This window comes from Aquarana catesbeiana, linkage group LG13 (assembly GCF_042186555.1).
Source record: "Aquarana catesbeiana isolate 2022-GZ linkage group LG13, ASM4218655v1, whole genome shotgun sequence".
Taxonomy (NCBI): domain Eukaryota; kingdom Metazoa; phylum Chordata; class Amphibia; order Anura; family Ranidae; genus Aquarana; species Aquarana catesbeiana.
The window spans coordinates 71407567-71423880 of NC_133336.1; the positions used below are offsets into that span (position 1 = coordinate 71407567).

The 16314-nt window shown below is 44.4% G+C and overlaps 1 protein-coding gene across 3 annotated transcripts in view; it reads right to left on the reverse strand.

Annotated features, from left to right (window-relative positions):
- ARMH4 (armadillo like helical domain containing 4) overlaps nt 1-16314 on the reverse strand; it is a 268545-nt gene that overhangs the window by 160605 nt on the left and 91626 nt on the right. For all 3 annotated transcript variants that reach the window (XM_073609399.1, XM_073609397.1, XM_073609398.1), the window contains exon 5: nt 12401-12658. In XM_073609399.1, coding sequence (XP_073465500.1) covers nt 12401-12658 — 258 coding nt within the window. The remainder of the gene's footprint in view (nt 1-12400; nt 12659-16314) is intronic.

A 16314-nucleotide genomic window follows, 5' to 3' on the forward strand; every position in this document is an offset into this window, starting at 1 on the left:
GAAGACAGGATCAAGCAGAAGATTAACCCCTTAGGTTCCACATTGAGTATAACAAGCATGCTTTACTGCATATACAGACTGATTTTACTGTTGTGGGTTAGTAACACTTTAAATCTGAACACTGGGATTTATAAAAAAATAAAATAAACTTGCTTTGGGTCAAAACCATTTACATTACCTCCTTATCTCTGCAAATGGCCCCAAATATTTTAAAGTGCTGCTCTACAGAGGTGACTCTTTTAACCCTTAAAAGTCATCCACCTAGCCAATCAGACATCATCCTAGGAATATACGTCCCTCAAGGAATTTCCCTGTCTTCCTTCCATTTTTTTCTATTTTTGGTACAATGTGGTCTGATAAGAAAGAATGGTGAATAACATGCTATAAACGGGGTGCAGAGAGAAAATACATCATATGACACTTACAGAAGTATGGAAAATAATGATGTAGAACAGGGATATGCAATTAGCGAACCTCCAGCTGTTGACACCCAGAGGCAGAGGCATGATGGGACTTGTAGTTTTGCAACAGCTGGAGGTCCGCTAATTGCATATCCCTGATGTAGAGAATCTTAAACCTGTATAGTAGTATATTGCATTTACTGCACATTTAAACAGACATTCCAAGGATGATTTTAATCACTTCAACTATATTCAAAGTGACCCCACAAACAATAGGATTTTTTAAAACAGCTTACCTGTAAAATCCTTTTCTTTCGAAGGACATCACGGGACACAGAGCCTCAGTAATTACTGATGGGTTATATAGGGTATCACTGGTGATTGGACACTGGCACACCCTATCAGGAAGTTCAACCCCCTATATAATCCCTCCCCCTTGCAGGGATACCTCAGTTTTGTAGCCAAGCAATATAGTGTATTAGAAGAGGGGCGGGACCTCTGTGTCCCGTGATGTCCTTCGAAAGAAAAGGATTTTACAGGTAAGCTGTTTTAAAAAATCCTATTTTCTTTCTCGAACATCACGGGACACAGAGCCACAGTAATTACTGATGGGATGTCCCAGAGCAATGCTACCTGAGGGGGGGGAACCACGACCAAGTAGGGTGCAATCAGACCTGAGGACCCTGTACCGCTGCCTGCAGCACACTACGCCCAAAGGCGATATCCTCATGCCTTCTCACATCCACCTGATAGAATCTGGTGAATGTATGAACTGAAGACCAGGTTGCGGCCTTGCAGATTTGAGCCATAGAGGCCCGGTGATGCACTGCCCAAGAAGCACCAATAGCCCTTGTGGAATGTGCCCTGATCTGAAACGGAGGAATCTTCTGTTTCAAACCGTAAGCTTGAATGAACAACTGTCGAATTCATTTAGAAATGGTAGCTTTTGACGCTGCCTGTCCTCTATTGGGACCCTCTGGCAGCACAAACAAAACATCCGTCTTGCGGATCTGAGTAGTTGCCCCTAGATAGGCCTTAACTGCTCTTACTACATCCAACGAATGTAGAGATCTCTCTTCCCGGAGAACAGGGATCTGGAAAAAAGGAAGGTAGAACAATGTCTTGGTTTAAATGAAAATCAGAAACCACCTTCGGTAAAAAACTAGGATGAGGGCGTAGTACCACTCTATCCTTGTGTATAATCAAATAAGGCTCCTTACAGGAAAGAGCTGCTAATTCTGATACTCTTCTAGCAGAAGAGATGGCCACCAGAAAAATTAATTTCCTTGTCAACAAGACCAAAGGAATCTGACTTATTGGTTCAAAAGGCTGTTTCTGTAACACAGCCAGGCCCAAATTCAAGTCCCAGGGGTTTAGGGGCGCCTTAACCGGAGGATTAAGACACTTCACCCCCTGCATAAAGTTTTGGACCAAAGAATGCGAAGCAAGTGGCCGCTGAAATAATACTGATAAAGCAGAAACCTGGCCCTTGATGGTACTCAAGGCCAGCTTCATCTCTAATCCCATCTGTAGAAAATCAAGGATTCTACCTATGACATATTTCCTGGGATGCCAACCTCTGGATTCACACCAGGTTATATAAGCCTTCCAGACTCTATGATAAATCATCCTGGAAGCTGGCTTCCTTGCATTAATCAAGGTAGATATGACAGGACCTGAGAGCCCACGACTCTTCAGAACGTGGGTCTCAATAGCCAAACCGTCAAATTTAGCATTTGTAAGGCAGGATGGAACACTGGACCTTGAGATAACAGGTCTGGGCGTACCGGTAGGGTCCACGGGGAACCCACCGTCATCCTTACTATTTCTGCATACCAAGTCCTTCTGGGCCAAGCGGGGGCCACCAGAAGTACCGACTTCCTTTCCTGCCTGATCCTGCGAAGGAGTCGTGGTAGTAGCAGAATAGGCGGGAATGCGTAAATCAGTGAGAACCGATGCCACGGAATCACCAACGCATCCGTCCCGCATGCAAGAGGATCTTTTGTCCTTGCCACAAATCTGTCTATCTTTTTGTTGAATCGGGATGCAAAGAGATCTACATCTGGAACCCCCCATCTTTGGCATATGGCCCAAAAGACGTCGGGATGCAGAGACCATTCCCCTGGAAGTAACTGCTGGCGACTTAGATAGTCCGCCTGCCAATTTTCTATTCCCGGGATGAAAACTGCCGATATGCATGGCACATGCATCTCTGCCCAGACTAAGATCTGGTTCACCTCTTTTTGAGCAGCTCGGCTCCGGGTGCCTCCCTGATGATTGACATAAGCCACTGCTGTGGCATTGTCGGACTGGATCCTGACCGGACAACCCTGTAGCCTGATAGTCCAGGCTTTTAGAGCTAGATGTATCGCCCGGATCTCCAGAATGTTGATGGGTAAGGTCCTCTCTGTCTTGGACCATACCCCTTGGACCGCAGCCTGTTCCAGAACTGACAGACTGGCATCTGTTGTTACCACCGTCCAGGTAACCGGTAGAAAGGATTTCCCCTTCTGCAGGTTTTCGGGTATGAGCCACCAATTGAGGCTCTGACGCACCGCATGCGACAGGTGCATCGGAAAGTCTAATGCCTGAACCTTCTTGTTCCAGGTCGACAGAATACTGTGTTGCAGCATTCTTGAGTGAAACTGAGCATAGGGAACTGCTTCGAATGAAGACACCATCTTCCCTAGTAGCCTCATACAAAGGCGGACTGAGGGACCCTTCTTGGTCCTTACTGTCAGAATCAGCTCTCTCAAAGCAGTGATCTTTGCCTGGGGTAGAAATATTTTCTCCTGGCTTGTATCTATAATCAGACCTAAATACTCCAGTCTTCTTACTGGTTTTAGGAAAGACTTTTCTAAGTTGAGGATCCAACCCAGGTGTTCTAGATACCTGACCGTGGTCCTCAAGTTTCCCTTCAAAGAGGCTACCGACCGGTCTATCAAGAGCAGGTCGTCTAGGTATGCTATGACAGCTATACCCTGAGCCCTTAATCTGGCCAGAGGAGGAGCCAAGATCTTTGTGAACACTCAAGGTGCAGTGGCTATCCCGAAAGGCAGAGCCACAAACTGGAAATGGCGCCCTCCTACCTCGAAGCGCAGAAACTTCTGATGAGCAGGAAAAATGGGCACATGCAGATATGCATCTCTGATGTCTATTGATGCCAGAAATTCTCCTCCCTGCAGGGTGGGAACTACTGTTCGAATTGATTCCATGCGGAAGGATTGAATCCTTAGGAATCGGTTCAGATCCCTTAAGTCCAGAATGGGCCTGACATCCCCATTTGGCTTTTGGACCGTAAAAAGGTTGGAATAGAAGCCCAATCCCTGGTCCTTTGCGGGAACTATCATAATGACCTCCTGCGACAAAAGTCGCTCTAACGCTAGAAGGAGCGACTGCTTCTTCTCTGGGTCTCTGGGAACATTTGATCTGAGGAACCGAGGAGAGGGGAATTCCTGAAACTCCAGCTTGTACCCTAAGGTTACCGTGGAGACTACCCATCTGTCCTGGAAGTCCTCGTGCCAGAGCTCTGAGAACTGTCGCAGTCTTCCCCCCACTCGAGTGAGCGGGGGCGCCCCCTCATGCAGAGGTCTTAATGTTTTGCCTAGTAGGCTTCTTTCCCCAGGACTTCTTTTGTCCCTGGGGTTGACTCTTGTCTCTGGACCCCGATGGAGGCGGCCGTCGAGACTGCCTGGAGGCTGAAGCCCCCGGCGCTGGGGAAAGAGTCCGTTTGAAAGAGGGACGCTTACTCTTCTTCTTGACAGGTAAGAGAGTGCTTTTCCTACAAGAGATTCTCTTGATATAGTTATCCAAGTCCTCTCCAAACAACCTTGCACCACGAAATGGAAACCCAGCCAGTAGCTTCTTACATGGTGCTTCAGCTGACCAATTTTTCAACCATAGGATTCTACGTATATGCACCAACCCCAGTGAAAGACGGGAGGTTTGCACGATAGAATCTCTAATGGCGTCAACCACAAGGCATAAGGCCACTGGAAGGTTAGCAAACCCCTGGGCCTGCTGTTCAGGTAATACTTTGATGACCTGCTTAACATGGTCTCTTAAGTATTGACAGACTCCAATCGCTGCTACTGCAGGTTGGGCCACTGATCCTGCTAAGGAGAAAACATCCTTCAATAGGGATTCCATCCTTTTATCTACAGGATCCCTGAGCATCTGAGCATTGTCTACAGGACTAGTCAGGCTATTATTTACGGAGGAAATGGCGGCATCAATAGCCGGTATTCCCCACATTTTAATAAACTTTTCTTCCATCGGATAAAGTGTTGAAAACTTTCTCGGCGGAAAAAAACGTTTGTCTGGGTGATCCCACTCAGAATAAATAAGCTTTTCAAGTAAAGTATGAACAGGAAAAGCATGTGCTGCTTGGAAAGGTTTCAGTGACCCCAAAGCAGAAGAGGATTCTTTAGCAGTTTCAGGTATGGGCAACTTAAATGTGGAGCGGACCAATCCAGTGAGGATCTGCACTAAGACTTTCTCCTCTTGGGAAGTCGCAGAGGGTCCCTCTCCACCTGAATCCTCCGAAGAGGAATCATCCATCCCATCCCGATCCTCTGAAAGGGATTCATCTCCTTTATCCCAGAGCTCCTCTGTCTGAGGGTCTTGGGGAACAGAGGAAAGCCTAGTGCGTTTTCTTCCACTGAGTGAAGACGTAATCACGGCCATTAATCTTTCCTCTAGACCATTAATGGTTGAGGAAAAAACCTCTTGTGTAATATATACAGGGGCTGAAGTGCCAGAAGCAGGTGTAGCCCCTGACCCCGATGGCTCTCCCTGGCTAGCCGTCCCTGGCCCATCTTTAGGGGGGGAGGATGCTGCCGACAGGGGGCCCTCAGAACCTGAACGAGATCCCCTAGTGTCTCTGGTTCCTGGGGTGCTTGAACCTCTTCTACCCATAGTGCAAAGCAACAAGGTGTGAGGTATACAAATGAACACTGCCCGCTGAGCGATGTAGTCTGGCTAAAAGCCTTGCTACCCAATGCTCAGTCTGGTGTTACTTCAGTGAATGCTGCCTAGGAGAATGCCTGTGTCCCACCTTACATGCAACCGTCAGCTCTGTGTCTCTCAGAAGGCTGAGTGCACCTGTACAGAGTGCCTTTAATAGCCTGCAGCTGGCCTGAGTGGGAGTCTAAGCACTCTGTGCTGACATCCCGCCCCCTCCTCTACCGCCCCCCCCCCCCCTCGAGTTTTGAAAAAAACGAGCGCTTCCCGCGCTGCCGACTCTCCTGTCATGCTTCCGGAGAAAGGCTGGGGATGGGGGGGGGGGAGGGAGGGAGGCTGGTAACAAGATCTGCCTGAACGGCTATCTTGAGAGATGGTGGCCATTAGGCCGCAGAGCCCGGGTGGTATAACCACTTTCTAGACCCCTGTGGCCCCTCTCTAGCCTGGGGGGGAACATTCAAACATGAGAAATCCCCCTTTCCACCTTACCTGCTTGCAGCCTGCTTGAGACGCTGGGACATAAACAGCGATTACAACACCTGAGACAGAGTCAGCATGTGTAGGTTTGTGCTCTTGGCAGCCCCCGGTGGTCACAATAGGCATAGCATGCATTTACCTTAAAGGAGAAAAGCCACTAGAACTCAAAAATTCTGTGGAATCTCCTCTTACCTTATCCAGCCGCAGGGTGCTGTTTACACAGACCCAATCTTCACCTCTCACGGTGGGCTCCGTTTGAAAAAACCGTCAGAGACTGGGGCCCCCATCAGTAGGGGGATCCAACAGTTCTGGGACCGTAAAGCACCTCGCCAGAAATTAGGAAGTTTAAAGCCATTTTCTGATCTGCGGGGTCCAGCTCTCTAAAAAGAGAAGCATTACGGGTAAAACCTCATTTCTTCGGACACGAGGCCCGGGTACCATTCAATTCGGCCATGAAAAGACACTTTGAATGGATCCGGTTCGCCTGGCTTGCCCCAGTATAGGATCTTAGGATATTCCCTTTGGAGCTCAGCACAGGACATCTTTACACGTCCATCACCTAAGACACTGGCGTAAAAACTGAGGTATCCCTGCAAGGGGGAGGGATTATATAGGGGGTTGAACTTCCTGATAGGGTGTGCCAGTGTCCAATCACCAGTGATACCTATATAACCCATCAGTAATTACTGTGGCTCTGTGTCCCGTGATGTTCGAGAAAGAAACAAAGTTAAAAAAAAAATGAAAAGGAGCACAGAGGTATCTCTGTGGGCTAAATGAAAACCTTATATGCCACTTACAGTATATTTCATATCAAGCAAATCTTTTCTGATGCATTAGGCCCCTTTCACACTGGCTTTTCAATCAGATCCCACAGTCCATTTTTCAGGCGGACCTAATCAGAAGCTCCATGTAGGTCCATGGACAAGCTGACGCCAAACAGACTTGTGTCCATTTACACCCACCTACCTCCTTCCAATGGAAAAACGACTGTGTGCTTTTCTGGACCTAAGCATGATGGATCAGAGGTAGTCTGATGTAAATGGGTACAAGTCTGTTTACATCCGGCCACCCAAACGGATAATTATCCAGTTCAGCTCCGATTCAGCAGGGGATCTGCTCACGGATGATGATCAGAGTGGAGCAGCACCATGTGAAAGGACCCTTACGGAGTACCCCAGAAGCCTACAGACCAGTGGCTGCCCGTCCATTAGGCCCCCCTATCCATGCATGGATTCCAATCTGAGTTTTTTTTTTTTCAAAGCTCATGATTAGAGCCAGAGGCTCTAATAGGCGTCGAAAAAGAATGGGCAATCCGATTAAATTGTCCGCCAGGAGAAGGGAGCAGACACAGGAAAACTGAAAAAGTATCCACCCGGATCGCTGCTTGTGAGATGGAGTAAGTGCGGGGCCCCTATTGGCTGACTAACCGGGGGGGGGTGGGGGAGGGTTGGCATTTGGATTGTTTCCCGCCCACCCCACCCAAAAAAAAGAAAACCCACCAGCCGCCATGGCTACAGACCTGGGACACTCTGATATCCAGAGTACCAAGCTTGGGTCTGGCCCATTCCATTCCATATCCTTCACCTTACTCTACTGGTGACCTTGGCTGCTCATCAAGAGGCTAATTGACTAATAAGGAGCAGGAAGTAGCAGTGCGACAACCACAGAACAAATGTACAATAAAGGAAACTATGCTGAGAGAAATATGTAGGCTTTGGCTGCTGACCTGTCCTGAAAATGACGGTTACTTAGTTGTCATGGTGATTCTCTGACTTCAATACTTTCTGAGTCATTGATTTGGAACAAATATGCAGATCAAGAATTCTAACTTCAGTGCCACACGCTCAAAGCCAGGCAACTAGCATTTAAAGAAGGTGGTTAGCCTATATTTTTTTTGTATTGCAGGTTTCAATTTTCTTTAAAATGTAGATTACAATGATCACATCATGCAAATAGGATTTTTGTCTTACCTGTAAATGTATTTTCTTTGAGTACATTACAAGGCACAGAATCTAACTCTTAGACAAACTTTTTAACATGGAGGAACTCTTAAAAATAACTTTCTAGTCTCAGGAAACCCCTACAGCCAATAATTACATTATATACAAATTACTGTACATTAGTGTGGTAGTCAGTGGGAAGAATGCGCCTTTGTTTGTGGATAGTAGGAAGAATCTCCCCTTACAGAAAGCTAAAAAATCATCAGTGTCAGCGGGCACTTATCCGAGAGACAAACATCACTCCTTGCTTAAAGCGTTTGTTAACCCAAAAAAATATAAAATAAAGACCCTGTTCCCTTAAAGCATGTTATACAGCACAGTGCTTGTGCTGTGTCATTTGGACCCCCATATCACCTGAAATACCTAACTGATCTTGCCTGGCTATACCCGCCCCTCTGCAAACAGACCACGATAATCATGGCTGCTGTGCCCTGACATCGTGGTCAGTTTGTGTGATTCTGTCAGCTGCAGCTAGCTGTCTCCTGTTTTCTCCCCCCCCCCCCCCCCTCTCTGCCTGTCTCTGCTTTACCATCCTCTCCGCCATTATAATAATTGTCCATGTGCCTGTGTTCTGTAAAAAAAAAAATGCACGATAGTACCTGTATGACCTCCACTCTTGGCGCTCAGCTGGTTGTCGGCGGCTCGGCGCTCTCTCTCCCCCTCATCCCCAGCTGACATCAGTGGGAGGGCTCAGCCCCGCCCACTGCAGCTGTGAGCCGGAGAAACAAGGGAGGAGAGGAATCGGCTGTGCGCCCGGAGCAGGGCTCATACAGGTACAATTGTGAAGTTTTTTCTACAGAACACAGGCACAGGGACATTTATTATAATGGTGCAGAGAGGATGGCAGCATTTAATAAAAGTTGGTTAACAACCATTTTAAGAAACCTCTAGCAACATCTGGAGGATTCCCTAGGGTTCCTCTGAGCCCTAGTTGAGAATGGCTGTCTTACACCACTGGCTTATCCAGTTGCCTTCAGATGACTGGACACTGGCAAACAAAGATGTATGTACTGCCCTATATATTACCCCCCGCCCCCCTCCCAGCAAACCTCTATTTTTTCACAAGCAATAATAGGAGCGGATCATAAGAAACAGAGGGAAGGGGCTGGAGTCCTGTAACATACAAATTTGTAAAACACATCCAAACGTTTTATTCAGGACATAGGCTCTTTAAGTATTAGGCCAATAGGATGTCCAATAGCAAACCAACTGAGGGGCGGGCAACACAGCAAACAAACGTCAAACGGTCCATATAAGAAACAGGTCAAGAAAGGAACTCAGAGAATGGTTTGAAGAACCTTAAGACCTGGTTCACAATGGTACGATTTGACATGCGATTTGGCGTCAAATCGGTGGCAATTGCCGACAATGACACCATCCTAATGGTGCGACGCTACATTTGCGGCACCGCACCGATTTTAAACCGTAGTTTCTGTACTACTTTTTGCGATTTCTGACTGAGATTTACATTGACATCTGTGTAGAAACCTGCACAGATGTCTCTGAAATTGCAGCTGAAATCGGGACTGACATGCAGGAGTGAAATTGTGAGCTGAACTCGCACGGCTTCATTCCTGCAGCTCAGTGTGAACCTGGGCTAAATCCAAAACTAGCATCAGAAGAGGCCTGAACATCCACCTGGTAAAACTTAAACTGTGAACACAAGGTCAGGTGACTTCCTTGCAAATATGGGAAACATATGCCTGATGCTAAAAAGCCCAAGAAGCACTAACTGATATGGGGGAGTGTGCTCTGACAGGAAAGAGTGGAACAAGGCAGACTGTCATTCTGTGAGTACAAAAGACATGGATCCTGTGTTCCTGTAAAGGAGAAACACCGATCCATGTCTTCCAGTAGTAAAAGCACCTCCACCGCTACACTGTAACATTAGCTAGACACACATTTAACCCTTTGATAGTCCCTGATGTTAACCCCTTCCCTGCCAGTGTCATTAGTATAGTGACAGTGCATATTTTTTTACTACTGATCACTGTTCAATGAGTTTCTGGACTCCTGACAGACCCTTGTATCTTTCATCCAGTGCTGCACTGAGGTTTCTGGATTCTGACTCATGGGAAAAGCAAAACAATTGTCAAAGGATCTACGGGAAAAGGTAGTTGAACTGTATAAAACAGGAAAGGGATATAAAAAGATATCCAAGGAATTGAGAATGCCAATCGGCAGTGTTCAAACTCTAATCAAGAAGTGGAAAATGAGAGGTTCTGCTGAAACCAAACCACGATCAGGTAGACCAACTAAAATTTCAGCCATAACTGCCAGGAAAATTGTTCAGGATGCAAAGAAAAACCCACAAATAACTTCAGGTGAAATGCAGGACTCTGAAAACGTGGTGTGGCCATTTCAAGATGCACAATAAGGAGGCACCTGAAGAAAGATGGGCTGCATGGTCGAGTCGCCAGAAAAAAGCCATTACTAGGCAAATGCCACAAAGTATCCCGCTTACAATACGCCAAACAGCTCAGAGACAAGCCTCAAACCATATGGCACAAAGTCATTTGGAGTAATAAGACCAAAATTGAGCTTTTTGGCAACAACCATAAATGCTACATTTGGAGTGGAGTCAACAAGGCCTATGATGAAAAGTACACCATTCCTACTGTGAAACACGGAGGTGGATCGCTGATGTTTTGGGGATGTGTGAGCTACAAAGGCACAGGAAATTTGTTCAAAATTGATGGCAAGATGAATGCAGTATGTTATCAAAAAATACTGGAGGAACATTTGCATTCATCAGCCAGGAAGCAGCTGTGCATGGGACGTACTTGGACATTCCAACATGACAATGATCCAAAACACAAGGCCAAGTCGACCTGTCACTGGCTACAGCAGAATAAAGTAAAGGTTCTGGAGTGGCCATCCCAGTCTCCTGACCTCAATATCATTGAGCCACTCTGGGGAGATCTCAAACGTGAAGTTCATGCAAGACAGCCCAAGAATTTACAGGAACTGGAGGCTTTTTGCCAAGAGGAATGGGCAGCTTTACCATCTGAAAAGATAAAGAGTCTCATCCACAAATACCACAAAAGACTTTAAGCTGTCATTGATGGTAAAGGGGGCAATACACGGTATTAAGATGTGAAAAAAGAAAACTAAAGCGCTGATGTGGATTCTCTATAAAATAACAAAACACCGAAAAGAAATGTGTAGGCTGCAACCAACCAATTAGTGCTGTGACACCTGTTGCTATAAATCAATACACAATATGTTGGTGCGCTTACCAAACTATCCCTATCTGTTGGAGTGGTGCTTATATATAAAATCCTAAACCATAAAAATACCCTGATATCATAATCAGTAAAGTGAAAAAGTGCAAATAAATAATCAATAAAGTGAATAAATGCAAAAAAATGCATCAAAAAACATATACCCTGATATCACAATCAGTAAAGTGAATAGGTGCAAATAAATATAGCAATCAATAAAGTGAATAAATGCAAATAGATGCATCAAAAAACATATAAGGGAACACACATCCCTAGATATATGTAGATGAAAAAAAAAAAAAAACAGCAATAAATAGTGTCTGTTTGTGTTAATCCAGCTGAGGTCTGAATGTCCAATCAATTGCCTTTGATGAACTTGCTTGTATTTCACTTCTCACAGATCACAGTTGCACGATGAATTACATTTGCAAGATGATGATTCACATAAAGATAAAAGAAAAACCATCATTGCGCAGTGTTTTTAATTGCTACAAGACTGGGCAAACAATGTAATCCACTCACACATTTGCAGTAGCTGAATCGCTTTTGTTATAATGGTCAGACAGCTTCACCGCTCATACAGCTATCGCTGTGTTTGCCGAACACTATGCGAAGACGTCACTGACTCCTTCTACCCACGCGTATCATCACATGTCACGTGACTTTCTCAAGGGTAGTCATGTGACCGGCCAAGCTTCCCATTTAAGCTATGGACAGCATATTAGTTGCCATAGTGATATCGGTAAATATTTGCACCTATTCACTTTACTGATTGTGGTATCAGGGTATATGTTTTTTTATGCATTTTTTTGCATTTATTCACTTTATTGATTATTTATTTGCACTTATTCAACTTACTGATTATGATATCAGGGTATTTTTACGGTATTAAGAACTGAGGTATGTAAACTTTTGATCAGGGTCATTTGGGTAGTTTCTGTTGTCATTATGATTTTAAAAGAGTAAGTTGATTGATAATAAATGGCTTCAACCAAACACTAACCATGAGTGAAAGAGAAGTTTTTGTGTTATTCATATTCTCTGAAAAATGGCCAAGAAATCATAAATTCTGTTAGGGTATGTAAACTTATGAGCATAACTGCAAATCTTATTTACTATATACAATTAAACTAGGAAAAACAAAAAAGTGTCACTATGCAAAACATTTCCAGTTTAGACTACACAGTAGAACAGGACACATGCTTCTTGCATATTGTATAATCTCAGTTTACATTTCATGCGTATTTCTCCATTTATCTTCTAAATTTCTACAAACGTTACATACAGAGACAGACTTCCCCGGCAACTATAAAGAGATAATAGCAGTCTCACTTACCAAGTCCTTGGTTTTGTTGCTCCCACTCCATGGTGTCAGGCACTTGATAAGCGGCTCCCTCTATGAGAGCGACGTTGCTATCGTCTTCCAGTGGTTCTTGGGAGGACAGTCCAGGGAGAGTAAAGAGAGGCAAGTCAGAATCTCTCTCTGCACTGTCATCTACGGAGTCATTATCTTTTTCATCCTCCTCCTCGTCTTCTTCATCTTCATCCACCTCATCATCTTCATCTTCCTCATCATCTTCCTCTTCATCGCCTTCTGCGTTTGGAAAAACGAGCAAAGATGGGAAGAAGGGTTTATGGGTAGTGTAAGATGTAACAACAATGCTTGTATCTGAAAACTGTATATCTATTTGGTGATAGTTAGGCTGCATTCACACATATAGCATATACAATAGCGACACAAGTCATATTGTGATTGAATATTATTACAAAATTACCTTTCCTTTTCAATCTGCAGCGCTATAATTTTCTGTAAAGTGCAATATGGCAACTTGGAGGTGCTCTATACACAATGTGTACAGAACGTCCCCCAGAAACATAATTTCTTGCTTGTGTGATTGGCTCGTTGATTTTCTCTTATGGGGCATACACACGGTCGGACTTTTCGACCGGACTGGTCCGACAAACTTTCCAGCGGACTATCGACGGACTTCCGACAGACTTTCTAACAAACGGACTTGCCTACACACGATCACACCAAAGTCTGACGGATTCCTACGTGATGACGTACACCGGACTAAAATAAGGAAGTTGATAGTCAGTAGCCAATAGCTCCCCTAGCGTGGGTTTTTGTCCATAGGACTACCATACAGACGAGCAGATTTCTGGGTCCGGCGGAGTTACGACGTAAAGATTTGAAGCATGTTCCAAATCTAAAGTCCGTCAGATTTGCGACTGGAAAAGTCCGCTGAAGGTGTAGCCTACACACGATCGGATTGTTCGCTGGATTTGGCCTGTCGGACAAGTCTGGTCAAAAAGTCCGACCGTGTGTACGCTGCATTAGTGTGAAGTCTACACTAAGATACAAGTCAGATATTAGGCATCCCCTGTAACAAAAATGTCATTTTTGATGATACTCCCACTAAGAAACCACGTCTAAAGGGATGCAGGCCCTGCAATTTTCACCATTAGAGCCCTGCAGGTGCAGGTGCAGCAGCTGATTGATAATTGTGGAACTATTCCCATTAGACTCACTTACCACATAGACACAGAGTGGTAAGGAATTCTTCTCAATGACAAAAGGTAGGAATCTGCAACAAAGTTTGTTAAAATCTCTGAAATGTACATAGATCACCCAGAGGGGAATGTTTTTTTTCTCGTAACAAAAGTGGAGTTGCTCTTTAAAGTCAAAAGGTAAGCAAAGAAACTATGTGCCTGGGACAAACCCTTCCAAAGTTGAATCCTTAGGGTAGAACTGCAGACTAATATAACTTAAATTAATTTTAATTCTGTTAGGCATTCATTAAAAAAAAAAAAATCATTAAAAATACTCTGAGATAGAACTATCCTACCTGCATCTATATTTATTTCACCCTCCGGGAATGCATAACATAATAGGGCCCAAACAGAGGTGGAAGGGGCAGATTTTACTTCATTTTACAGTGCTGTCAGTCTCCCTTCCTAAACCTGCTACAGGAGGATACAGTAAAATAATGACCCAATTAGTTTGCTGCTGCCAATCAGTACACTGGAGCAGGTCATTATTGTTTAATTGCTGTGGAGAGCAGTCAGGGTGAGGACCTAGCTATGCTGTCTCGCAAGAGACCCTGGATCACATGACTGACTGCACAGAATTACAAATATTTTGTCAGGTAATACCATTCCTACATATGTATTTTGATTGCAAATGCGGCCGTTTTCCTGCAGTTTTGGTCTATGAAAACAAGAATTGGGCATGCCTTACAACTACAGTATATTAATCCAAGTGGCCAGTTACAATTCACCTAGCTGCTCCCTCTCTTTAAGATGACCTCCAGGAAAACATAAGAGACACAAATTAAAGAGATTCTGTATTCATTAATATTTAATTAATTTTTCTATGCAAGAATTTTAAACCGTGAGTGGCCATGCTTGCTGATTAATAATGGGCAGCACAGTATCTAATGCCGTGTACACACGACCGGACTTTTCGACCGAACTGGTCCGACGGAACGAATCCTTTCATTACTAAAACAGCGTATGTCTCCCGCTGTGTAATGCATTCTGTTCAGCCGTCCATTGAAACAAAGCCCACCCCGCCTCCTCCTCGTCCGTCCGTGATAGAGGAACACTGATACGATGCTGGGAAACTGTATCAGTGTTCCTCCTATCACAGACGAGGAAGCGGTGGGGCGGGCTTTGTTTCAATGGACGGCTGAACAGAATGCATTATACAGCGGGAGACATACGCTGTTTTAGTAATAAAAGGTACGGCTGCAACTGGGCACAGTGAGACTGCAACTGGGCACAGTGAGGCTGCAACTGGGCACAGTGTGACTGCAACTGGGCACAGTGAGGCTGCAGATGGGCACAGTGAGGCTGCAGATGGGCATTGTTTACCGGTAGTTTCTGCATTTTCCCACTCTCGGCTTATACTAAAGTCAATATGTTTTCCCAGTTTTTTGTGGTAAAATTAGTTGTCTTGGCTTATATTCGGGTCGACTTATACTCAAGTATATACGGTATGTAAGGTGCTGCATAAATTGATAGTGCTATATAAGTACCTCTAATAAATAAGTAAAAACAGTTGCACAGCAGTTAAAAGAGCAGTGTGCGGCTTTGGTTTCATTTGATGACACATCCTATAAGTGATTGCTACATAGGTTGAATATTAGAAATTTTTCAGCATTTTGCATTGACATTTTTTAACTTCAGCTATGATGTATAGCAAAACACACCTCCTGGTGTCCTCCTGTAAATACAGGTAGCACTCTTGTCCTCTTCTGGTTTACAATGTTCATGGAACTAACGTTCTGTCATCTAAACAGAACATAACTCACAGAGGAGGGACCAATGCCACTCACGGAGTGTCTTTATGACTCATGGCACAATTGGCACTGTAGGTGAAATCTGTAATTGCAGCCCCCATATAGATAAAACTGGTGTGCTCTAGGAGTCCCTTCACGTTAGTAATGGAGAAATAAGTCCTCCTTGAATAAGTCTCAATCCCATTACATCTCTGGAAGGACATCAGTAGAAAGACAAGTTATATTTGCAAAGTTTCTTGAACTTACTGAATACATGGAAGCAGCTAAGGCTTGTCACAATATACTGAACATCAATTTGCATGTCTTAACATATTAATCAGCTCGTGTGCCCAGAAATTTACTGACAACGATGTTTTTTATGCACTAGCCCAAGGCACAAAACCTTCAATTATTCTTTCACATACAGTTAGATTTTAGATTTTTTTTTTTTAGGTATTTACCAAAACATATTCAAGCTATAGTTATATAATTATAGTTGTATAATTGTCGAAAAATTTTATATCCTGCTCTCAAACTTTGTGTGTTGGAAATTCCGACGGAAAAAGTCCGATGGTGCCCACACACGATCAGAATTTTCGACAACACAATCTGATCGCACTTTTTCCGTCAGAAAATCCGACCGTGTGTACAGGGCATAAGAGTGGTATTTGCATTTGGAATCTATTGCTGTGAACCTACATCATGCGTTCAAAGGAGCTGTCCATGTAAGTGAAACAGGCCATTGTAAGGCTTCAAAAACAAAACAAATTCATCAGAGAGATAGCAGCAACATTAGGAGTGGCCAAATCAACAGTTTGTTACAGTCTGAGGAAAGAACGCACTGGTGAGTTTAGCAACATAAAAAGGGCTGGACATCCACGGAAGACAACAGTGGTGATGAACAGAGGGTACACCACAAGGTGCAAACCATTCATAAGCGTGAAGAATAGAAAAGTCAGATTAGACT